General features: G+C 34.5%; 2 protein-coding genes across 4 annotated transcripts in view; both read left to right on the forward strand.

The window, feature by feature from the left end:
* Positions 1-18,557, forward strand: part of LOC114324784 (clavesin-2) — a 49,457-nt gene extending 30,900 nt beyond the window's left edge. The window contains exons 3-5 of the mRNA XM_028272628.2: positions 1,557-1,707; positions 5,473-5,777; positions 18,240-18,557. Coding sequence (XP_028128429.2) covers positions 1,557-1,707; positions 5,473-5,777; positions 18,240-18,425 — 642 coding nt within the window. The 3' untranslated portion in view covers positions 18,426-18,557. The remainder of the gene's footprint in view (positions 1-1,556; positions 1,708-5,472; positions 5,778-18,239) is intronic.
* A 3,683-nt stretch (positions 18,558-22,240) lies between these two features.
* The window catches only part of LOC114324786 (titin), a 67,020-nt gene continuing 63,664 nt past the window's right edge, over positions 22,241-25,596 (forward strand). The window contains exons 1-2 of one of the 3 annotated variants that reach the window (XM_028272629.2): positions 22,306-22,540; positions 22,850-22,926. In XM_028272629.2, the coding sequence (XP_028128430.1) occupies positions 22,881-22,926 (46 nt within the window). In that variant the 5' untranslated portion in view covers positions 22,306-22,540; positions 22,850-22,880. Of the gene's footprint in view, positions 22,541-22,849; positions 22,927-24,498; positions 24,576-25,596 lie in introns of all 3 variants that reach the window. The other 2 variants (XM_028272630.2, XM_028272631.2) reach the window with 2 other exon arrangements.

Below are 25,596 nucleotides of genomic sequence, written 5' to 3' on the forward strand. Positions count from 1 at the left end.
GCAGAATCCAAAAATGTAAAAATATACAGGGTGTCCTATTTGAAAAAACGAAGTTACAATCAACTTCCGGTATAACCGGAAGTAGCAGAGACCAAAATATTTTCATTAAATAGTTCATACCTCAAAACCCCTGAATTCCAATTTTCATGATTCTCTTACCTTTAGTTCTCGAGATATTTCTAATAGGCCCTTTATCTGCCTCACCGTATATACATTCTGAGGAGGAAATAATTTAAAATGTTTGACTAATAATACAATAAAACATTATGCAACCTATTCAATTTAATGTTTATCCATAATTAAAAATTTGGCCAGCTTAGATTACAAATAATATATTATAATATACATACTCATTAAATTCATTCTTTAATAGTGTGTTATTTATTTTTTGAACGTGCCATATCACATTATTATTAGTGGTTTATATTTTTTAAGACGCTTGGTCGTGTTTTTTTTTAAACAAAAATATTTGGTTTGGATACAAAGTTTATTATGTAATTGTAAAGTGATCTTTAAAGATAAGTTTACTATTTTTGAGCATTATTCCTATATAAAATGACTAAGTATAATATAAAAGAACTGCGAAACATGCAGATCCCAGAAAAAGCCAAAAGGATAATTAAATACCTAAAAAGCAAAAAAAAAACAGAGCACTAAAAATATGCCCAGGAAAGCGATATTATACATCACCTAAATAATCAATGTGCTCCTCAGACTCAGAAAATTTCGTAGGAAAGGGGAATATCATAAATAATAATGCTTCGGAAAGCAGGAATCAAAACCAAACCATCAGTTCCTCTCAACCTTTGTCTACCTACTCTTCTAGTTAACTCGAGTTTCGTCTATAGAGTACCACATCTTGCAGGGTAGCTTTCCTGCAGATTTGTCTTCAAGGTGCGATACATATATGCGTAGGCGTCTACCGTACATTGTTTGACAGGTCAGATTTTAAAGTTCCCATTCCATTCAAGAGAACAAGCCAAACGTATGTACACTTACGCACCTTCTATCTTAGGTTGAAATCCAACTTGCGATCAGTTGTGTGTATTGTTCTTATATTTTAAAGTTATATCTTGGAAACAGTGAACCAGTTGAAACAAAAATGTAGAAAAACTTAAAGATTACCCATTAACGAACATACAAAACATGCAATATTTCCCTGTCCCCGTGTCACAAAAAAAATGGCCAGCGCAAGTATATGTAAGAATTATAAACTGTTCTATACTACTGGTACTGGTTCATTACTTTCTGGAACATAGAAAAGATGTGTTTAATATGATCGCTCGTGGGTAATCTTTTATTTTTCCTACTATATAATGTATTTGTTTCTCGGAAGAGTAGAAAATGTTACAGCAGAGAAATCTACAAATCTTACAGATCTACTGGAAAAGGCATATTTACCTACCCTTTCCTTTGTGACCTAGCTTGGTAATTTGCACGTATTCTTAATTAAACATCAATACACAACACGACTATTAGAATACTTTTTTGCTTTTTTTTAGTTTGAATTTTTTAAAATTGTTGTATAAACCGTTGATTTAGCGTTTCGTTTGTAGGTTAAAGCTTCTGCAGAACATATTCTAGAATGTCCAGAATGGTACCGTAAAGATGGTCCACTAACTATAAAAAAGATAATAGATGAAGGTCCACGAGTAATTTTACCTGATTTTGATAAGGAAGGAAGGCCAATATTTTTATTGAAAAACGGTAAGTTGAACATTTCCATGTACTTTTATATTTCATTTGTCGTTCTCATTTCATTTTCTCTTTCAATAATGGTATCTTGATCTTCCGTTACCTTTGTTCTGTTTTAGATTGTCCATGTAGATTCCACCTTGTCTTCAATTTAAATTTTTTAAGACATCTTTCAATGGCATATGTCTTTGTCTATCATTTCTTCTTCTCCTTCTTCGGCGTTTTCTCATTATGACTTAGCCGTTTTCGTCCTCCACAGCACTCTATTCTCCCAGTAACCTTCTTTCTCTATCTATCATGGCATTTCCTATGTACGTTTTCCATCTTGTATCATGTCTCCCTCTCCGTCTTCTTCCCGGCGGGTTCCAGTCCATATTCTTTCCAAGGCTCTGGCGTTCTTTGTACATGCCCGTAGGTACCACTACGGGCATGTACAATTACCACTACGTAGCAATTACAATTTTTTGTAATTGAGCATTCTACTTCCTTTCTGTTCCGTATTTCCTCTGTTTTTATTCTATTCCCTCTGGTGATTTGTAGATATCCTCTCATAAAGTCCAGTTTCACTGATTTTGTATTGATGGCCATACTTTCGCTCCAGATATGGAAATATTCATCGCTATCCTCAGAAAGACCTTTTTTTGCTTTCTTTGGTTGGTCATAGAGCCTAAATACTTAAAAATCTTACCACGCATTCCATATTCTCCTTGTCTTGTGTAAAAATGACATGGCCATCTGCGAAAGTTCTGAATGTAATATTTTCTTGTACTGGTATGCCCATTGTTCCGCATTTTTTTATACATGAATGATATACCTGAGCCTGATGCGTTCTTGAAGTATCTAAATATCTTTGGAATCAAACAATCTTGTTCTTTAAGTACCGTGCCCAAATTTTTAGGCGTGGGTAGCTTCCATAACAATTTGCCGATATCGTTCTCGATCTTGTGCGGCATGTAACAATTGATCTGCTGATAAGCCAGTCCATTGACGAAGGTTTCGGAGCCATGAATATTTCTTCCAACCAATTCCTCTTTTTCCGTCGATCTTTCCATTGAGTATTAACTGCAGCATCCTGCTACCTCTCATTATATGCCCCAGATATTCAAGTTTTCTCTTTTTTATCATCTTGGTTAAATCACCTTCGCCTTGACCTACTCTGTTTAAGACTTCTCTGTTTGAAATGCGTTGAACCCAAGATATTCTGAGCATTCTACGATACGACCACATCTCAAAGGCTTCTAATTTGTTCATCATGTTAACCTTCATGATCCAGGTTTCACATCCATATAGTAATACAGGATACACATAACATTTTAGGAACTTGATTCTTAGTTGTAAGTTCAGCTGAGAGTTGCTCAGAATAGATCTAAGTTTCATAAATGCTCCTCTTGCAATTTCTATACGAGTTTTAATTTCTTCATCCGGATTTAGTGTCTCGTTTATCCAACATCCTAGGTATTTAAAATGGTTAACTTTTGTTATTGGTTCATCACTGACAATTAGTTGCATAGGGCCGACGTCTTGTTTACTAACCACAAGTAACTTTGTCTTTGTTGCATTTATGTTAAGTCCGTTATTGGAGCATTCTCTAGTGACTCGATCTATAAGGAATTGAAGATCTTCGATATTTTTAGCCATGATCGCGGTGTCGTCTGCATATGTGATGTTGTTAATAGTTTCTCCCCCGATTCGAACTCCACATTGTCCTTCCAAGGCTTCATTAAAAATAATTTCTGAGTATACGTTAAACAAAGTTGGGGATAACACACAACCCTGTCTGACACCTCTTTGAATGCAAATTTTGTCTGTTTCTTTGCTGTCTACCAGAATATAAACTTCTTGATTCCAATATAGATGTTGTAAAAGTCTCAGATCTTTATCATCTATTCCAATCATTTCTAGATATTCAAACAACCTATCATGTTGAACTCTATCAAACGCCTTCTCCAAATCTATAAAGCAGACGTAAATTGGTTTCTGTACTTCCCATGATCGTTGAAGTAATGTTAACATTGAGAACAAAGTCTCCCTTGTTCCCAATCCTTCTCTGAAACCGAATTGTTTGTCTCCCATTGTCTCTTCACATTTCTGCTTGATTCTATTAAGAATTATCTTAAGAAGTAGCTTGAGAGAGTGGCTCATGAGACTAATTAATCTAAAGTCTTTATATGATGATCTATTAGGTTTTTTTGGGAGTGGAATAAATGTAGACTCTAACCATATCTGTGGCATCATTCCAGTCTCGTATATATGGTTATAAATGTTTGTTAGTTGTGAGACATTGTCGTCATCCAGAAGTTTGAGCCAGTCTGATGGTATTTGGTCAGGGCTTGGAGATTTCCCATTTTTGCTCTGTTTGATGGCTCTCTCTACTTCCGCTTTTAAAATACTAGGACCAGTATTCGTATACTTTGTGGTGTTAAGTGGTGGCCTCGTATCCAGGAAGAGCTCTTTTATATAGTTAGTCCATTCTTCCTTTTTTTCATTTAAGTCGAGAATTATTTTACCTTTGGAGTTTCTCATAAAGTGAGGAGTTCGTTTTCTCTGAGTGTAGATAATTTCTTTAAGCTTTTTATGTATATTAAACTTGTCGCTTTTTCTTTGGGGTTCTTCCATTTCACGACATCTTTGTTCCATCCGGTCCTCTTGCTCGCTTAACCTCGTATCTTATTTGTCGATATATCTCTCTATATCGAATCTCGTCTTTGTTTTTTCAATTTCTTCTTTGTTGAATAAGGTCTAGTATTTTATCGGTCATCCAATCCTTTTTCTTTATTGGGTCTTTTTCTGGTTTCAAAACTTCGTTTGCTATGGTGACCATGGCGGAATTCATGATACCTAGATTTTGACCGATATTATCTTGTTCAGATCTTTCTAAGTGTTTTTAATCTCACGATTTATCTTATTTCAAATAATTAATGGTTTAGTATAATCTAAAAAAGACATGGATGGATGTAAAATGTCTTCTTCTTCTTCTTCTTCTTCTTCTTCTTCTTCTTCTTCTTCTTCTTCTTTTTCTTGATGTACCTATCCGCGACGAATGTTGGCGATCAACACGGCAATCTTTATCTTATCTGCAGCAGCTCGGAAAAGCTGCACCTATGTTGTGTTGAACCAGGTTCTGAGGTTCTTTAACCAGGATGTTCTTCTTCTTTCTGGACCTTGCTTTCCAAATATTTTTCCTTTGCGGGATGACTTGTAGGAGAGCATATCTGGATTAATTTCGCATAATGAGTATGTAAGCATAAAGTAACTTTCAATATTTGATGGTGGTAAGTACCACTCGGTTCTTTTTCATTCTTCTGAGGACCTCCACATTTGTAACTCAACCAATCCACTGGATTTTAAGTATTCTCCAATATAGTCACATCTCAAATGCTTCCAATTTTGTATACATATCTCTGTTTAAAGTCCACCATTCAACACCGTAAAAAAAGGACAGAAAAGACGCAGCACCATAGCGTTTTTCCTTTTGTACCAAGAGACAGAGTTTGTGGTTCTTGAAGGAGGTCCCCATCCGGTTGAAGGTGGATCTAGATTTTCCAACACGTTTATAAAGAATGCACCAACAACAAAGAGATTAGAGCGCGCATCAAAAAAGCGCATCGCATCAGAAAAATGTCTTATGTGTCTGTAATTTTCAATTTTTTTTATCTTCTTTCTTGTATAGTCAGATGGCCTGTTTCTTTTGCTATGAAATTTGTAAAACATCCTGGAACAGTTATTCCAAGTTCAGTACACATAAAATTGTTTAACGAAAGAATTGTTATATTCCAGGAAAACTAAATCCAAGCACGATGCCCTTATATGACGTCATAGCTGTTGATGATGTTTGGTTGGAGGCAGTGTTATCTAAAAATCCGGAACTAGCTGGAAAGGGTCTGTGTGTTATTATGGATATTAAAGACCAAAACTGGAGGCTTAGTAAGTGGATGCAGCCTAACAATGTCCGGCAATCTATGAAGAAAATAGAGAATTTACCTTTTAAAGATTACAAAATTCACGTTGTCAATAATTCTTGGTGGATTAGTCTTGCTATTAAGATGACGTGGCCTTTTTTGCCTCAGAGGTATAAAGACATGGTACGTATATTTTTTTAAGGTTTTGTATTAGCTACTCAAAGAGGTCAACAGATAGGTATAACAAATATAACAATTTATCATACAGTAATTTCCAGTAGCTTCTGATATGATCGGGTCTCTTCAGTGAGAAAAACCTGTTCTTTGCTATTTCATGTCTACTTGTTGGATAGCTTGCTATGACTTTACGAAAAGAGCGAAAGAGGGAGGTTACGTGCGGTTTTAGTTCTCTTATCTTTTCTTCTTCTTCTTATTTTTGTGTAGAATATAATATATTGTACATAACTGTCTGTTTTCAATGTGTCTTCATAAGTTGTTCCATAATTTTCATGGTCTTTCTATTAGGGAACCGTTTATAGAGCCGTCTTTACTTCTTTATTTGTCATTCGGCTTATATATTCTACTCTGACCCAGTCTTTAATGTTGCTAACCGCCAAAAATTCAAAAACGAGATAATAGTGCCATCTTGCAGCTAGGGTGCAAATCTATGTATAAAAATATGTTTTTTTGTAAAAAAATTAAAAAAAAAACGGTTTTTAAACGCCTGTATTAAGCGAAATTTTTTATTTTATTAAACAAAATCTCACATTAGGATTTGTAATATCGAATTAAACGCCAAGTTGATTTTAAAGAATTAAAAACTCTTACAACAAAAATTGGAATATCAAATCAAGCGCCAATAATGGTATATATATAATCCATTGTCATAAACAAAAATCCGCATCTTTTAAGTGTAATAACTAGAGAGCGGAATATATGCAAAATGCATATAGATGCATATATTGCATATTTTCAGACAACAAACACAACATTGCATATTTAAGGTAAACACGATTTATTTTGCATATTTTAAAAATAAATTATATAAAAGTTTAAAATTTTCCTCCCTTAGTTGGAATTTTATAACTTCGATATGCTCGAACGAGCTCGTTATTTATCTATCTACCGCTCATTATTATCTATCTGGACTTTCCCATTACTACCTGAATTTAACAATTATGGGTGTTCCCAGAAAAATATTATTTTATTACCGTAGCAAGTCGTAGGTACCTACCTGCTTTTAAGGGTCTAATATTTATTTTGTCAGTTTCCGGCCAACATTTGTTTAAAGTAAACGTTGTGTCGTATTTAGTGTTTTTGAAGTGATTGGTATATGTTAAATTTAAATATGTCTACCATTCAAAAAAGTGCTTGGATAAAGTGTTTTCCCGAGTTAAAGCTAAGTGGAGACAAAGTATTTTGCAAGGCCTGTTCCAAAATCGTAAGTTACATTCATTTTCACATTTCATTTTTTAAATGAGGAACTCACAAACAAAAGCATCATGTCCCACAAAAGAAATTTTTCTGGAAAGACTGTTTTTATTCGACAAATTCGCTTTTACTTAGAAGATCTTACGACTTGGCAAATTAGTTTACTGCCTAAATTAAAATATTGTCCTATAACATCAGTAGATATAGAACGAACTTTTGCTGTGTCCAAACACGTTTTTAGTGATAGAAGGCAAAAGTTGCTAGTTGAAAATTTTGAAAAAATTTGATTATAAATTCATACTATAATTTGGATTCTTAATTTAATTATAATATCAGTTTTTGTGTGTCATTTCATTTGTTTTTATGTGAAAAATAAATATGTATTAAACATAAACGTAGGTTGAATTTTTAAACATAAATGTTTATATTTAATATATTGTTTTATTTTTGAGTATTTTTAATATGCATTTGCATATTTAGACAAATTTAGAAAAAATACCTACATATTTGTAGTAAAAGTAATGCATATATATGCGCATATTTTGGTAATGTTGTGTTGCATATATTCCGCTCTCTAGTAATAACGAATCAAGCGCCATGAATAATCGGTTAATTCTTTATTACAAAACATAACATATTTTCTAACGTTCAAGATATCGAATTAAAAGACATCCTTTGTCAAGTAATTTTAATTTGCAAAGAAAACGACTTAAAAAAGACACAATGCAATAAATGCGATAATTTTGCAGTTAAAATTCAAAGTTCTAAATCTGAGCAAGAGAAAAAACAGTTTGAGAGACTGAGAGATACTCATCAAGATGAAGCAAAAGCGGCTAGAAATCTCATAATTTCGGATCTCCAAAAAGCTAAAAATGAAGAAAATGTGGAGGTAAAAAACCCTACCTCTACCACGCATTCCAACGAACATTGTATTTTACAAAAGGCAGCTGTGGCTTTATAACTGCGGTATACATTCAGAAAAAACTGGGCGAGGTCATTCCTATGTTTGGGTCGAAGTCACAGCAGGAAAAGGACCACAGGAAGTAGCTTCAGTTTTATTAAAATATTTGCAAGAGAACGTAACACCTCAAATAACTGAATTGATATTATGGTCTGACAGTTGCGGAGAACAAAACCGCAATATTAAAATTGTGATGCTTTTAAAATCTGTGCTTGAGCTTATACCTTCTTAGAAAAATAACGATGCGCTTTCTAGTATCAGGACACGGTTTTATGCCCAATGACTTTGAATTTGGGGACATAGAATCAGCACTAAAGCTCCAAAATCGGTTGTATACTCCAGACGATTATATAAACGTTATGAAAAATTGCCGAAAACAAAACAAATTAACGGTTCAAATGGTACAAAAAGAAGAGTTTAAGGAGTTTGCGATATTCTAAAAAATATTGTAAATAGAAAGAAAGATATAAATGGAAACTCGATTAACTGGCTTCAAACTAAAGAAATACTGCTCTCGAAAGAAAATCCGTTTAAAATATATTTTAGCAAAAATCACGGCGGAAATTTTCAAGAAGTAGACATATAGGTCTGGATCCCGCGTATGAAAAAAAAGTTGATTAATAGCAAGCTGAAAATTTGTTAATAGCTTAAGGGTGTCTAGTCGAATAAACTTTGATATGTGTGAACACTGGAACAGGGGTAGTTTTAATTGTGGAACAGGTTAAAAATTTGGAACGGTCACAGCACGAAAACGGCACATTTATTTTGTCCGACAGAACAGACTTAAACTCTTCGAACAGAGATTAAACTCTCATGCAAAAATCAGACTGCTATTTATCACCAAATGGGCGTTTTAATGAGTGGAACATGTAGAATATGTCAAATGACAGGAATTATGACAGGTAATAAATAGCAGTCTGATTTTTTCATGAGAGTTTAATCTCTGTTCGGAGAGTTTAAGTCTGTTCTGTCGGACAAAATAAATGTGCCGTTTTCGTGCTGTGACCGTTCCAAATTTTTAACCTGTTCCACAATTAAAACTACCCCTGTTTCAGTGTTCCCATATATCAAAGTTTATTCGACTAGACACCCTTAAGCTATTAACAAATTTTCAGCTTGCTATTAATCAACTTTTTTTTCATACGCGGGATCCAGACCTAATAAGTAAACGAGTCAGAAGAAATGCAACAAGAACTACAGAATTTTTGTATTCCTCCAAACTTCAAATTTTGTGGCCTAATGGAAAATCTGTCTCTATCCCAAAACTTAATGACATAATGTCATTATTGGAACTTATTCCATTGGATGCTAAAAAATTCTATGACAGTGTTCTAACATTGACGGCTTTAATGGATCATTGGATTTCGATATTGAAGACTTATCTTAGTGAATTGTTTTTTGTGTATTTTCTATGTCAACGATATAACTGTTTATATATATTAACGTGAAAAATTTAATAAAACATTATTCTAACGCGCATTTTTTATTTTGAAACATCAGATAAAGCGCCAAATATGTCTTTTAATCCGGTATTCGGATCTTAAGTCGTGCATATCTTAAAAAATCATTAACGAATTAAGCGACATTTGATCGAATAACTTTTAAAACATAAATTATTTTTAAAAAATTTAAAACACATGTAAAAGTTTTTTTTTTTATTTGCTAAGTGCTACAAACTGGTCTTTGACCAATGAGTAACCTTTTATCTATCCTATCTTACTAACTACTTAATATCTAAGAGTCACCCTTTGATGTCTTCTTAGTTGTCTTTATGATTACTGGGGCACTTTTTGCTTGCGCACTTTCACACAAAGCGCTGCTTTTCACTTTATCACGCACTGCACCAAAACGTTGCTTGCACACTAATCGCGCAATGCTCCGCTATTAGCTTTGTCGCACTACACCAGCTCGTGAGGTTTGATCCTCTTCAGTCTTCTTTTCTGGTTTGAGTTGTCCAGGAGCTGGATGGCCTCAATATTTTCGTGGAGAAGAAGTCTTTTTTCATGACTTTCTGCGTGTTTTCTGATTTCTTTGTCAACGGGCTCCATTCGTAGATCCTTGTGGAGGTCGTCATTACGGATGTACCAGGGTGCATTAACTATGCCCCTTAATACTTTGTTTTGAAAAGTCTGTATTATTTTCAAGTTTGTCTTTTTTGTACATCCCCATAGTTGGATACCATACGTCCATACTGGTTTTATAACTTTTTTGTAGATTAGCATCTTGTTATACGTTGACAACCCTGAGTATCTTCCCAGTAGCCAGTACAATTTTTTATATTTGATATTTAATTCTTCCTTCTTTTTCTTTACATGTGCTTTCCAGCGAAGCTTCGTGTCTAGGGTAAAGCCCAGGTATTTGGCTGTGTTGGCATAAGGAATGTCTTTTCCAATAATTTTTATTCGTGCGTAGAGAATTTTTTTATTCGTGAAATAAACATGTACTGATTTGCTTTCATTCAATGTAATTTTCCACGTCTTAGTCCATTTTTGGAATTTGCTCATCGCATTTTGCAGTTTATTGGCTGTTTCTACGTTATCTTTACTTACTGATAATATTGCGGTGTCGTCGGCAAAGGTAGCTAAACAGTAGTTATCGAATTCTGGTAGATCACATGTATAAAGGAGATATAGGACCGGACCCAATACGCCACCTTGGGGGACTCCGGCTTTTATTTCTTTAAGTTCAGAATAAGCATCATCTTGCTTGATTCTGAAATATCTATCAGTTAAGTACGATTTAATTATGTCTGTGTACGAATTTGGAAGAGTAGCCTCTAATTTATGAAATAGTCCTTCATGCCAAACTCTGTCAAATGCCTGGGCAACATCTAAGAATAAAGCTGAACAGACTTTTCTTTCCTCTAGTGCATTTTCTATAATATCGGCGACTCTGTGGAGTTGGTATATAGTTGAGTGTTTCTGCGTAAAGCCAAACTGGTGATTTGGACTTAATTTTTTGTTTACTATAATTGGTTGCAATCTTCTGAGGAGAAGCTTTTCAAATAATTTAGACATTGTGGGTAGCAGTGATATTGGTCTATAGGAGGAGGTTATATGCGGTGGTTTGCCTGGTTTTGGTATCATTACTATTTCCGCCACTTTCCACAATGAAGGAAAATATTTTAATCTGATCGCAGCATTAATTAATAAGGTCAACTTGACAATTGCTTTTCTTGGGAGCTGTTTTAATATTTGTCCTGTTATTAAATCAAAGCCAGGAGCTTTTCTCGGGTTTAAATTGTACTTGATTTCTTTTATTACTTCTTGCAAATGGTTGCTCTGTAATGCTTCTTCTTCTTGTTGTTGTTGATGCGGTTGAAATATTTTCTCTAGATGTGTAGCAAAGCATTCTGCTTATTGCTCGCTGCTTCTAGCCCAAGTGCCGTCTTCTTTTTTATGGGTGGTATTTGCATTATTGGTCTTTTTAATCCTTTGGTTGCATTCCATAGTGAGTATTCTGTAGATCTATCATTCGTTAGGTTGTTTAGGTATGTCCTAATGGATTCTTCTTTCAATTCTTTTATCTCTCTTTTTAGTTGTTGGGTGAGATTATTTACAATTGTTTTATCTTGAGGAGCTCTACTTTGAAACCATTTTCGTCGTGCTTTTCGTTTGTCGTATACCAGCGTTCTAATTTCTGCAGGGTAGTTGCATTATTTTAGGCGTCTTTTGATGTCTGGAGTACATTCCCAAGATATTCTTTGGATGTCTTTATTGAATTGATCAACTTCTTTTTCAATGTCATTTACGGTTCTAAGAGATACGTTTAAATTAATTGTTTCTTCTAGCATTTGTCTGAAGCTTATCCAGTCGATGTACTTATTAGTTAGCGAAGGGTTATTTTCTTTATATATTATTTTTTCTCTTAGGGCTTGTTCATATAGGGCGGTTTGCCAACGTAAACGTCGCGATTAACCTGCTTTCCTCCTATTTTCCTTGGTATTAGGGTGAAACTTCAAAGGCGGCCTTAGGGTGAGATTAAATAAAACAGGTAAACCGCGCAGTCAACGTTGGCAAACCGCCTGCATATAAACAAGTCCTTAGTATTGTGTTATTACTGAATGGTCAGAACATAATTTATGGCATTCATCTATTTGCAGGTAGTTTTGCGATATATTTTTGGTTATGAAAAAGTCAATTAGGTCTGGTATCTTGTTGGGGTCTGTCGGCCAAAAAGTTGGCTTCCCTGTTGATAAGGTAGTGGCTGCGTATTTATTCACAGCTTTTAAAAGTTCTCTGCCTTTTGTTGTGGTTAACCTTGAGCCCCAGTGAGTATTTTTAGCATTATAATCTCCTCCTACTATAAATCTATTTCCCAGCTCGTTAAAGAGGTCAATATATTCCTCCTTATTTATTGCATGTTTCGGAGGACTATAGATTGCTGCCACTATCAGTGGGTATCTAAGAGTTCTAAGTGTTACTGCAGTTAACTGCACTTTTTCTGTTACGTAGTTTGATTCTTCGTAATGTTGTAAATTTTCTTTAATTATCACTGCACTTCCTCCTTTTACATTATTATCAGGATGAATCGCATGATATACTCTATAACCGTGAAATTGGATAAATGACTGTTTAGTAAAATGAGTCTCTGAGATGAGGCATACATCTATATTTTCTGTCTGTAGAACTAACTGAAGCTCCTGCTGGTGGTTCAGGAGTCCATTTGCATTCCACACTAGTACCTTAATTGTATTAATATTGTTTCGATTTAGGTATAGCTCCTTTGGCACTATATTCTAATCTTTTTAGCCTCTCATCCAGTGTTGTTATGATTTGTTCTTGATTTTCTAGCTTCGCTAATATGAGTTGCAGACTTTGTTCGATATTATTAGTCCGTTCCTCCTTTTCGCTACTTTTCTTTTCGTTGTTTACTGCATTGGCAAGTGATAGATTTTCATTAACTTGCCTGCTTACTGAAGAATGTTTATTAACCACCCTTTTTTTATCTATGGCTCTATTCCTCATGTTTTGTAGTTCAATAGCCACTTTACAGCCACGATAGTTAGCTGGGTGCTCTTGTCCACAATGTACGCATTTAGGTTTGACATCTTTTGGTTTGGTACACTCCTTAGTATGATGCTTCCCTGTGCATTTGACACATCTCGCTTCTCTGGTGCATAATTTTTGGTTATGCCCAAATGTAAAAGTCTATTTATATTTGCATTAATCTATTAAATATGAAACATGTCAGTACTATATTTTAGAAATAGCACCAAAAACAGATTTAAAATCTTTAAACCGATTTATCTCAAAACTACATTTTGGCGCTTAATCCGCTATTAGGGGAGTGCATTTAGATTTTCACTTCGGAAAAAATCAAACAAGATAAAACTTTTTGTAATTTCATTACGAAATGTTTAATAAACAACATATCAAAAAGTTCTACTCGAGAAGTGGGTGCTTCATTTTTTATTAAACATATGAACAGCGAAGTTAGATGTTTTTTTTAAATAACTCCGAAAATATAATTTTTAGAAAAAAACTGACTTGACCATTGAAAAATTCAGAAAATTTTACAAAAAAACCTTATATAAAGATTTTTCTAAAATTAAATCTCTAGCTTCTGTAATTTTTTATTTATAACGCTAAAGTCACCCTTCTCACACACATTGGCGCACTGTAAACTAGCGTTGGAAGAAGTGCACGGTTGAGTTTTTTAAATGTAATTCTTTAAATAATGGATCAAAAGAAATTTTACAAATTGGACATGAAAGAAGATAAAATAAGCTATCTTATGGTTGTAATAAAAATAAATAAAATGTATGGACATAAGTACGGTGTGGGCGGAAAATGAGCCTTACATGAATTTTGTTTAAAAATGATTTAAAAATGTGTAACTAATACAATTTTACTTATAAAACTCTCAAATTTGCACAACTTACCTCTCAATCATCTTAGTAAACGATGTTTCATTCAAAAAAAATCTCAAAAATTTAATTCAAATAATACGATGTCTCAAAAAATGTAATTTTTGAAAACTTCGTAGTTTTACAGATTTTACAGAAATCTAATACAATTTTTTTGATATTTTTTTAAAGCCTAGGATGCAATCTTTAAAAAACACTGAATTATTTTAGTTTAAAAATGAAATAAACAATTCCTTTTTGAGAAAACTAAGAAAAATAACAAAAATGTAATACAAAACCGAAAATTACCAGCTGAAAAAATGTGTATACAGAGTGATCAAAACTTTTTTCTGTAAAACTTACCTAAAATACATTTAATAATAAGCTTCAATAATAATAAATGTTCAACAAAAATTTTTTTTTTACCTCTTATACAGTATGTCTGCGTAACTTGGAACCTATTGATAACTTTTTTAATATCAGTTTTACGAAAAAAGGTTATTCTTTATAAAATACTCTGCATCGTATATAACATAAGATTCAACCATCAAATATCAAATTTTGTTAATTTTGTACGAGGTATGTCAAAAAATATGAATTTCACTCAAAGTAAAGTACCTTTATATAAAATTTTTATAAAGAAAAATTGTTTGGAATTAAAAACTATGTTCCAATATGTAACTATATCCTTCTAATCGAAAATTTGTTTTTTTAAATATTATTTCAAATTAATTATACCCAACACCATTAAATTTTCACTTATTATTTATGATAACTGTTTTATTATTAATTTTATGAATAAGAAAATTATTCGTCATAAATAGCTGTGCATGGTCTAACACTTAATATGCAAATATAAAATATTATATTTTATCAATATTATACGAGGTATGTAAAAGAATTATATTTCGCGCAATATATATGTACATTTTATAGTTCACAATATTTCGATTAGAAGAGTGTAATTGCATATTGACACATCGTTTTTAATTCTGAACAACTTTCCCTAATAACAATTTTCAGTATTATGAAAAATGTAGGTATTTTACTCCTAACTGAAATTTTTATTTATTGACATATCTTGTACAAAATTGATGAAAGTTGATATTTTATGATTGCATTTAAAGTTTTAGAATATGTAGAGCTTTTTACTAAGAATAACTTTTTTATTTATGATCCCATTGCAACAATTTTTTGAAAAGATAGAAGCACAATTTTCACATGATTACGAGTAAGGCCGAATTTAATTAAGAGCGAACGAAACGATTCATATTAAGAGCAAAAAAATACATATTTTGTTCATCAATAGAAAAATTATTAAGATAACAATTTGTTAACGTTTTAAAGCGGTCGTTTTTGAATATATATAGGTTTATCAAAGCTCTCATATAAGCGAGTTTTGCATCTAGTGCACTAGAAATAAATACATTTTGTAAAGAAATTATGATTTTACAACTATTTTTTAAGTTATCTGCCATTTTGGATCTGCCATTTTATAATTTAAATTATCAAAATTTGATACAGGTTCAGCAACTTCTCAAAAATATCCACATATATGTAAACAAACACGTTTTGTAAAAAAATTCGTATTTTTCAACTACTTTTTAAGGATTTTTAGGAAAAATCCGCCATTTTGAATCTACCATTTTGAATTTGCAAATTGTAATGTCAGATTCGGGTTCAGCATAATCAAAACTAAAATGAAAATATTTTTTATCAAAATAAAATATTGAATTCACCCATACTCTTAACATTATTTATACAAAACAATTGTTATTGTTTAAACAATTAATAAACAATCAGCGGCGAAATTTGTGAGTAGAACTTTTTACTTATTTATAAACAAAAATTTATAAACTATATTTATAAACTAACAAAAAAAGTTTTAGAAAAATATAACCTTGTTTGATTTTTTCCGAAACAATGCACGTTTTCGTTCTAATTGCACTCCCCTATATTACATAACGCGGTCCTGTTCTATTGCCTTGATATTCTTTTGTATTTGTCTTTTTGGGCAATGCAAAATAGGGAATGCAATCACGGCTGGGGGAGGGTGCAATAGTCTCAAAAGTGTTTGATCGAAGAGGGCCGATGGGAGAATGAGCAGGAAGACTGAGACTTAAGTATCAAGTATCCTAGAGCAGTGGTTCTCAACCTTTTTCCCATGATCGCCCCCTTAGACAGGTTTCACCGGTTGTGAATACTATAATCGCCCCCCTCCCCAATTAAATTGAAACAAAAAATTATTCAGTACAATATTGATTTATTTTTACATTTCGTAAAATGATACATGGTAAGTCATCATTCAATCTTCGCTTGTCCACTGCTGGACACAGATCTCTCTCATAATTTTCCCTCTATTTCGATCTTGTGCCTCTTGCATTTTGGCCACGTGTTGGTGAACATGGTTAGTAATAATTGTTAATTTCTCCCTTGGGCCTGGTGATACATAATTTCTTTATGTCTGGCTCAATGTTGGTTAATAGCTATGTACCTCAAATCCTCTTCAAGGTGGAGGCAATATGTTTGAAGATCCTCAGAATAACCACATGATGATTTCTGGGGAATTTGGTCAGACCTCCTCTCTGTATATTTTCTTCAAAAATAGATAGTTTGTCAATGAATGCTCCGACTACTCCCTTCGCTTTGGCCATATTTATGCTCTTCCTTTGTAATTCCAGATTCGTTCCATTTAATTTTTCAGAAATATCTGATAGTTAAACGATGTCATTTCGCTTCTCTTGTAGTGCTGTACTCAGTGTGGGGTCAGTAGTTATCAGAGATTCGATAATAGTATCCATGAGACTGCAGAACCGCCGTAAGCAATTCCCTTTCGAAAACCAGCGGACTTCCGTATGTAGTACTGTAGTAGCAATGTATTAAATATCTCATCAGTTTCTTTACAGAGTGTCAGAGTGTACGAAATATTCCATCATTCTTTGGTTTTGCCTTAATTTTATTTACCTCATCTATGACAAGACCAATATTTACATATGAAGCACAGACAGCGACCTTCACGAAGGAAAATATGGAAAGAATGGCCAATATTCAAAGGGCAATGGAAAGAAAGATGCTGGGTATCAAGATAAGTGACAAAAATAAAAATACATGGATCAGAAATAAAATCAAAGTGAAAGATCTAAACAAACATGCAGCTACTCTCTAGTTAAAAACATGATAAAACAACAGACAAAAAGACGGAAGATGGAATGAAGCGACAATCCCTTGGGACCGTAAAAGAGGAAAGGGCAGACCACAGATGAGATGGTCGAATGACCCAAAAAGATACGCTGGGACCAGATGGACAGGATTAGCACTGAACGAAGAAGAGTGGAAAAATAAGGGGGAGGCCTACGTTCAACTTTGGACGAATGAAGGGCAAAAGATAGATAGATGACAAATCGACCACAATTTTGGCCGTACACTTTTTGTTGGAGTCAGATCGGCAGGGTCGGTACCTACTCTCATCATTCTTATCCCACTTCTATCCCTTTCTCTTTTGTGCGGATGTTCGCCCAATACGAAAGCTCGATAAAAGGAAAATGCAGAATTAATTATAATGTATAGAATTAAATTGTATAAATAAAATAATAATAAAATAATGTATAGAAATTAACCTATAGAATTAAATTGTATCATGATTCATAGCCCTCTGTTACTAGACGAGATGTTTGTGTTATTATTACCTGCATTTGTGTACATTTAATTACTTTTTATTATCCTATGGATATCCGGTCGAAAGTATTGTTTTTTCTTCTCTATTACCCATTTCTCTTTTCCCAGATGCTAATCGCCCACCTTATCGCCCCTTTTTCTCTATCGCCCCCCATATCGCCCCCTTCGCTCTATCGCCCCCATGAAAATCTCAAATCGCCCCCAAGGGGGCGATCACCCCCCGGTTGGGAATCACTGTCCTAGAGGATGATAGGAGAAAATGGAGGATTGTTCTGAAGAAGGTTTTGGCGCATAACTAGCTGTGATGGTGATGAAAATGGAAAATAGATATTATCCAATCCTAAGGAATAATGCCTGTACTGTATAATGTGTTATATAGGTCGACCAATATTGCGAGTTGGTTTCCTCTAAAGGGCATTTACTCAAAAAATGCAGTTGTGCTACAGCTCAAAAATTAACAATGTTGAACTATTTGAACTCTTAAATTATTCCAACGATTTCGGAATAAACCGGATACAATTAGCGTCTCTTTGTAAAGCCAATAAAATTGACTTTACTAAGTAACAAGACATTTACGCAACACATACACAATACACATTACACTATTATCTGGTGGCGAAATCAACCGTTCCATTTGGATGGCCTTTGATTATTGGCCAATGGCATTTAAGCTAAACTAAAAAAAACTTTATTTGTTATAAATTTTTTATCATATCTTATACATTTTCAGATAAAATTCCACTTCAATAATATGGAGAGCTTCTACGAATACATAGATCCAAAAGTTTTACCGCCAGAATACGGAGGAACCAAAGAATTGACTTACGCGGAGATATTCGAAAAACTGTACGCTAGAAACGATGAAATATTTAGAAGTTATGAATCGTACAGATTTTACGAAGAAGATCTTTTATAATTATTAGATAAGAATTTTTGTGATGCCAGTTTAATTTTAATCATGTTAGACTTAAGATATTTTTTTAATGTATAAAATGAGTAATTTGTTGTAAAGGATATAATGTTATAATTATATTTTTATGTGATGTAAGTTAACTATTTTTTTACCGTTTCTTCTTACCTTTTAAAAATAGAAAAAGCCAAAAAGTAATAGTTTAAAAACAACTGTACAGAAATAAAAATTGTGAACTGTGATGCATTGTTGTAACACATATAGTAACTTCGGCTCTGTGCTTGAGTGGAGTCCGGACGCCTTGGTATTATATTAACAGTGACCTCCATACAGACCTAGAAATGGATACTGTTAACAAGATCATTGAAAAATTTGCCAAAAGCCACGAACAACGACTTCTTCAACATGTCAATGTTGAGACCATCCAGCTCCTCGATAACATGTATCTGGCTAGAAGACTCAAGCAGAGTATAGTGTAAGTGACGCCAGTGACGGTACAGGTTAGCATTTGTGCTATAAATTAACAGAATCTAAGGAATATCGACATTTCAAAAACAAAGTGGATGGCAGTTGGAAAGATTAATATATATCAAGGTCAGCTTTCTCTTTATGGAGAGGAGTTAGAACGGGTAAATCATTTCAAGTACCTTGGCAGCTGGTTAAATGTAAATTGTGACTCTGATGAAGAGATAATAACTAGGATCGAAATATCACGGAAGGCTTTTATGACCTGGAAACCAGTTTTATGTAACAGAAACCTGTCGATGAATATTCGAAAGAAGGTGCTGAAATGTTATGTGTGGTCTATCCTATTGTATGGTTGTGAGACATGGACGTTAAAAACCACAATGCTAAACAAAATAGAAGCATTCGAATTGTGGTGCTATCGAAGAATCCCAAAGTTATCGTGGGTTTCGCACACTTCCAATGGAGATGTTCTTCAAATGCTGAATTCAGAACGTCTGCTCATAAGCATTATAAAAACCCATACAGGCGGTTGCTACCTGGTACACTGATGGCTCAAAAACATCGGAAGGTGTGGGAGCTGGCATAGTAGGGACAAATCAAGGAATTCAGTTCCCGGTTAGTCTATCAAAGGATGTCACAGTTTTCCAGGCGGAAATAACGGCAATCCATCACTGCGTGGAAGAAATAGAAAGGCAGCAAAGAACGTTCCGTTCAGTTGCCATCTTCACAGATAGTCAGGCAGCGCTTAAGGCACTCAATTATGTAGAGGTCAAATCTAAGCTAGTATGGGATTGTGTGAGTGCCCTAAATAAACTAGGATATCGTAGCAAGGTTACGGTGGCCTGGGTACCGGGGTACGAGGGTCATAAGGGCAATGAAAAAGCAGATGAAATGGCCAAACAAGGCTCATCAATGCCATTCGTTGGACCGGAACCCTTCTGCGGCGTTGCAAAGGCAGTTACAAGAACGGCTACAAGAAAGTGGGTAGCTCACAAATCTTTGGAATGGTGGAGGAATTCACCAGGTCAAAGACAGGCGAAACAGTTCATTACAAAAAATTCGCCAAAATTTACGGCAGACCTAATAAGCAAAGACAGGAAAACAGTCAAAGCCATAGTAGGTCTGCTAACAGGGCACTGTAAGCTGAATAGGCACTTAAAGCTGATGGGATTATTTGCGTTAGGAGAACAAAATCCAACGGCAAATAGCTACATGGAAGGTTCAGTCTCGAAGCTATTAGACTTTTTAAAAAGGGTCAGGCTGGAGAACGTTATCTAGGACTAAAGGGCCACAATAGATCTGAAAAGGTCGCAGTGGAATAGGCCAGAAAGCCACCTCTCTAAATCTAATCTAATCTAATCTAAGCATCATAAAGAGGAGAAAAACAGAATACTTCGGCCATATAATTAGAGGACCTAAATACCATCTGCTTCGCCTTAAAATATAAGGAAAATTGGAGGGAGAGAGATGGATTGGTCGAAAGAAACTTTCATGGTTGCGTAATATTAGACAAAGAAGAATTATTTCGCGCAGCAGCCGATAGAGAGAGATTTCAGGAAATTGTAAACATGATGACGGCCAACGTCTGAATACAGACACGGCACCTAAAGAAGAAGAAGAAGAAGGGATATCGAAGAACACTGGTTAATCAAAACAGAACATAGCAGTATAGAAATTATTAGTATAGAAATTAGCTTATTAAAGCATTAGCTTATTAAAGACGGACTTCCTGGTTACGAAATCTAAGAGAATGCTTTAGTATGAGCTCTAACCAACTATTTATAGCTACTGTAAGTAAAATAAGAATTGACATGTTGATATGCAACCTTCGATAGAAGATGTAACCTTAACAAGAAGGGATACTAGTGAGTTTGATCTTAGTCTTAAGTTTTTAGTAGTAATTTAGGCTAGGAGAAAGTTCTTCTTCTTCTACGATACTACAGCCCAAATTGAGCCTTGGCCTCCTTTATTTTTTGCCCCTACCCTTCTTTGTCTGTGGCTGCTCTTCTCCATACACGGACTCCTAAAAGGGATTGTGCGTCGCTGTTTACTGTGTCTTCCCAGCGCTTTCTTGGCTTTCCAACCGGTCTCTCTCCCTGCATTCTAGCATTCAGTGCTCTTTTTGGTAGCCTATCCTTTCCTATTCTTATCATATGCCCGGCCCATTGCAATCTTTGCATTCTAATGAAGTCTGACAGGGGTGTTTCCTTATAGAGTTGATAAAGCTCGTTGTTGTATCGACTTCTGAAGATTCCGTTTTCCCTCACAGGTCCTAGTATTCTCCTCAGTACTTTCCTTTCGAATGTGTTGAGTTTGTTTTTGGATGTCTCTGTCAGGATCCAGGCTTCACTGCCATAGCATATTATTGGTCGAATTAAAGTTTTATAGATTCTCATCTTTGTATTTCGGTGGACACTTTTAGACCGAAATATATGGGAGAGGGCAAAATAAGCTCTGTTTGCCTGCGTTATTCTCTTCCGTATTTCTCCATCTTCTGATCCGTCGGCATATATTTCTATTCCCAGGTATGTAAACTTTCCAACCGTGTCAATGTCATCTTCATGTATAATGTTTTGTGGGGCTATATTTCTTCTTGTCTGAGTCATTATTTTTGTTTATTCTGTGTTAATTTCCAGACCTAGCATTTTTGTTTGTGTTTTTAACTCTGCATATGATTCCCGTGCTCCTGTTGATGTTCTACTCATAATATTAATATCATCGGCATAAGCGGTCAATTGAACCGTTCGGTTGGTCAGTAGGTTTCCTCGTCCAGTTTGCATTTGCCTAACCGCATACTCCAGTGTCAGGTTAAACAATGTTGGGGCCAGCCCATCTCCCCACTTTATAATATACGTGAAGACTTTACATGCTGTACATAGTAGAGAGATTCCACGGTAGTTTTTGCACTGGAGTTTGTCTCCTTTTTTATAGATTGGGCATACTATACTTTTCTTCCAGTCGTCGGGTATTTTCTCTTCTTGCCATATGTCTTTGATGAGCGCGTGGATGTGACTTACTAGGTGGTCGCCACCTACCTTATACAGTTCTGCTGGTATTTCGTCAACTCCGGAGCTTTATTGTTTTTCTGGGCCTTAAGGAAAAAGTTGCTCATTGATATTATTGTTTGACCACATTATAATGTTCTTAAGCATCTTATTGGCGTTTATAAAATAAAAAAATGACGTAAATCAATGTTTTATAAAGTATCGTTCGATTATTGTGTCTAACAATCGTATCTTTCCGAAAAACTTATTGGATCCTTTTCAAATCGACGCAAACTCCAAGTTCAAATCGACGAAAAAATTCGTTTTTGTTTGTTTAGCGTAGCAAATTCAATCTCTCCCGGTCTATCAATTGATCGGACACTCAGTGATACATTCAACTAGCCAGCCGAGATTTGCATCAAAACGAACTGACTCAATACCGTCAGTTTTCAAAAATAGCCCAGCCAGGAATAAACCGAAAAAGATTTTCAGTATCACGCCAACAGAGCAGAGAAAAACATTTCAGAGCTGAGCCTTCTATCAAATTGCACAAGTGCATCGGTTTGATGGAATATTTCATAGACTTTTAGACATGGAAATTTCTAATCAATGTTGTATCGTCACAAGTGCATTAGAAAATGGAACGAGTAGATAAAAAAGTTAAGAAAGGTAAGTGTCGTGTGTTATACAAAGCATTCATTCTCTCACACTAACCACAAAAGCTGTTAATTTTCTTTACTATTGGCTGATTTTTTTGTAGCAGTGGCCACAAAACTAAATTTATTTTCGGATGATTGCGGAAAGTGGTCCATACAGCTGAAAAGATATTTTTTGTTTGACTAAAATAGAGTTGTCTCTCGAGAACCTTGTCGCCCACACAAAATTTAAATTTGCAGTTGAAATCATTACATATTTTTTTGTGGATTTTTGCGGCGGACCGTACGACCCATATTTTTTTTATATCTTTATGTATTTCAGGTGGTCTTTAGCTATAACATGGGACGCGGGCATGCGCATTGTCAGGGACTTAAGTCTAACAACAAATTCTGAAATAAGTATGTAGAATAACAAGGGTGTTTTGGGTTAAGTGGTAAAACGTCGAAACTATTAAGCTTTTTTTTATTTACCTCCATTTAATTTACAATCTGTTATCACTCATAACAAAATTTTATGACAATTATTAGAAGATGACATAGGTACAGGAATTCTCTCCAGTGAGAGTCTTCCTTTAATATGATATAATTAACAAATCAAATTAATAATGTAATGATGCAAGTTCAACTTATTCTATTTGAATATGTTCATTCAGTCTGTGTGCTTAAAAAGCTTTAGTCGACCCACTTCTTCGTTAACATTAAACAGTTTCCACACTAATTGATTAAAGTGAGCACTAGTTTTGTTTAGGTATGTATTTTTCACTGTATTTTGTGACTTCAGCTTTTATGGATGGAACTTGGTGTCTTATCTATTATATTGTTTGAAACATACCACGAAGCATTGGCTATAACTCTAAGAACTTCGTTCTGGAACCTTTGTACGATTTCCAAGTTTGATATGTTATCAAAACCCCATAATTGAATACCATACGTTCATATTGCTTCAGTATGCCTTTATTTATTAAGATCTTCTTTGTTAGATTTAATTGTGATTTTCTGCCAATAAGCCAGTAAAGTTGTCTTAGTTTGAGTCCCAATTGATTTCGTTTTGTAAGTACCTATGGGTATTCTCCATGTTAATCTTCTGTCAAGGTGTAAACCTAAATATTTGACTTCTTTTCCTTGAGTAATCATTTGATTATTTAGTAACACTGCTGGACATATATCGCTTCTTAGTGTAAAGGTAACATGGATTGATTTGGTCTCATTAACTCGAATTTTCCATTTCTTTAACCATGCTTGGATATTATTGAGGCTGGCTTATAACTTTCTTGTGACAGTTACTGGATCATGATGGAAGGCGAGTATTGCAGTGTCATCTGCGAAGGTTGCTGTTATTGTAGTTCTTGAGGTTGGTAGATCTGCAGTTAAAAGCTGGTGCAGCATTAGTCCTAACAGGCTGCCTTGCGGTACTCCAGGTTTTATTTGGTGTAGTTCTAAATATTCTGAATGGTATTTAATTGAAAAGAATCTGTCAGATAGGTAAGATTTTAGAAGTTCATAATACGGATGAGGCAATAGGTTTTTCAGTTTATAGAGTAGACCTTTGTGCCAGACTTTATTGAATGTTTGGTTTATATCAAGAAACACTGCTGAGAAATATCGCTTATTTTCAAGGTCGTTGCTGATATGTTTTACTTTTATGGACCTGCTCTATGGTTCCATATTCTTGTCTAAACCCAATCTGATATTCTGGGATGAGGTTTTTGCTATCTAGTATTGGCTTGATGCGTTTCGTTATTATTTTTCCAACACTTTATAAAGTACAGGAACAACAACTTATTTGTTTGTATGATGTTAATTCTTCTAGTTGCTTTTCTGGTTTTGGGATCATATTCTTTGTTTGTCCAAAATAGAGGCTTGTCGCCCACGCGAAATTTAAATTTGCAGTTGAAATCATTAAATATTTTTTTGTGGATTTTTGCGGCGGACCGTACGACCCATATTTTTTTATATCTTTATGTATTTCAGGTGGTCTTTAGCTATAACATGGGACGCGGGCATGCGCATTGTCAGGGACTTAAGTCTAACAACAAATTCTGAAATAAGTATGTAGAATAACAAGGGTGTTTTTAGGTTAAGTGGTAAAACGTCGAAATTATTAATCTTTTATATTACTCTATTATAACACTTTATGAGACACGTTGACCTATGGTTTTTGTTTGATCCATAACTTTTATGCTGTTGAGATTTTTTATAAAAACATGATGTGTTAACTTTTAATAAGATATAGACATTTTAATGTTTCATCCGCCACTTATACACCTGCCTTATACTGTAACATGCGGTCATCTTCTTCTTGCAGTACCGTCTCCTATGGGAGGTTGGCTACCATCACAGCAATCTTAACTTTGTTGGCTGCAGCTCTGAACAACTGTATTGAACTGCACCCATACCACTCCCTTAAATTTCGCAACCAGGAAATCCTCCTACGTCCCACATTTCTCTCTCCCGAGATTTGTCCTTGGATTATGAGTCTTAACAGAGAGTACTTTTCTCCTCTCATTATGTGGCCTAGATACTCCAGTTTTTTCGTTTGTATGGTTTTTATGACTTCGCATTCCTTCCCCATCTTCAGCAAAACATCTTGATTTGTTACTCTTTTTGTCCATGGTATTTTCCACATTCTCCTGTAACACCACATCTCGAATGCCTCAATGTTTTTGATGTTTATCTTTTTCAGTGTCAAAGCTTCCATGCCGTACAGCAGAACGGAGAAAACATAGCACCTTAACATTCTCGTTTTTAAGTTTATATTTATGTCCCGTCTGCATAGGAACTTTTTCATTTTGACAAACGATTGTCTCGCTATCTCAATTCGCCTCTTGATTTCTCTTGTCTGGTCATTAGTATCAGTGAAACAAACCCCCAAATATTTGTAGGACGTAACTCTTTCAACTGGCTGATTATTTATGGTTAAATTCACATTGGTGTGTAGTTTCTTTGTTACAATCATGAATTTAGTCTTTTTGATGCTCAGTTTTAGACCATACTTATTGGTATGAGTGTTTATGTTTTCCATCAAATACTGTAAATTTGCTAGGTTATCTGTTACTATTAGCATGTCAT

Source organism: Diabrotica virgifera, chromosome 7 (genome assembly GCF_917563875.1).
Source record: "Diabrotica virgifera virgifera chromosome 7, PGI_DIABVI_V3a".
Classification (NCBI taxonomy): domain Eukaryota; kingdom Metazoa; phylum Arthropoda; class Insecta; order Coleoptera; family Chrysomelidae; genus Diabrotica; species Diabrotica virgifera.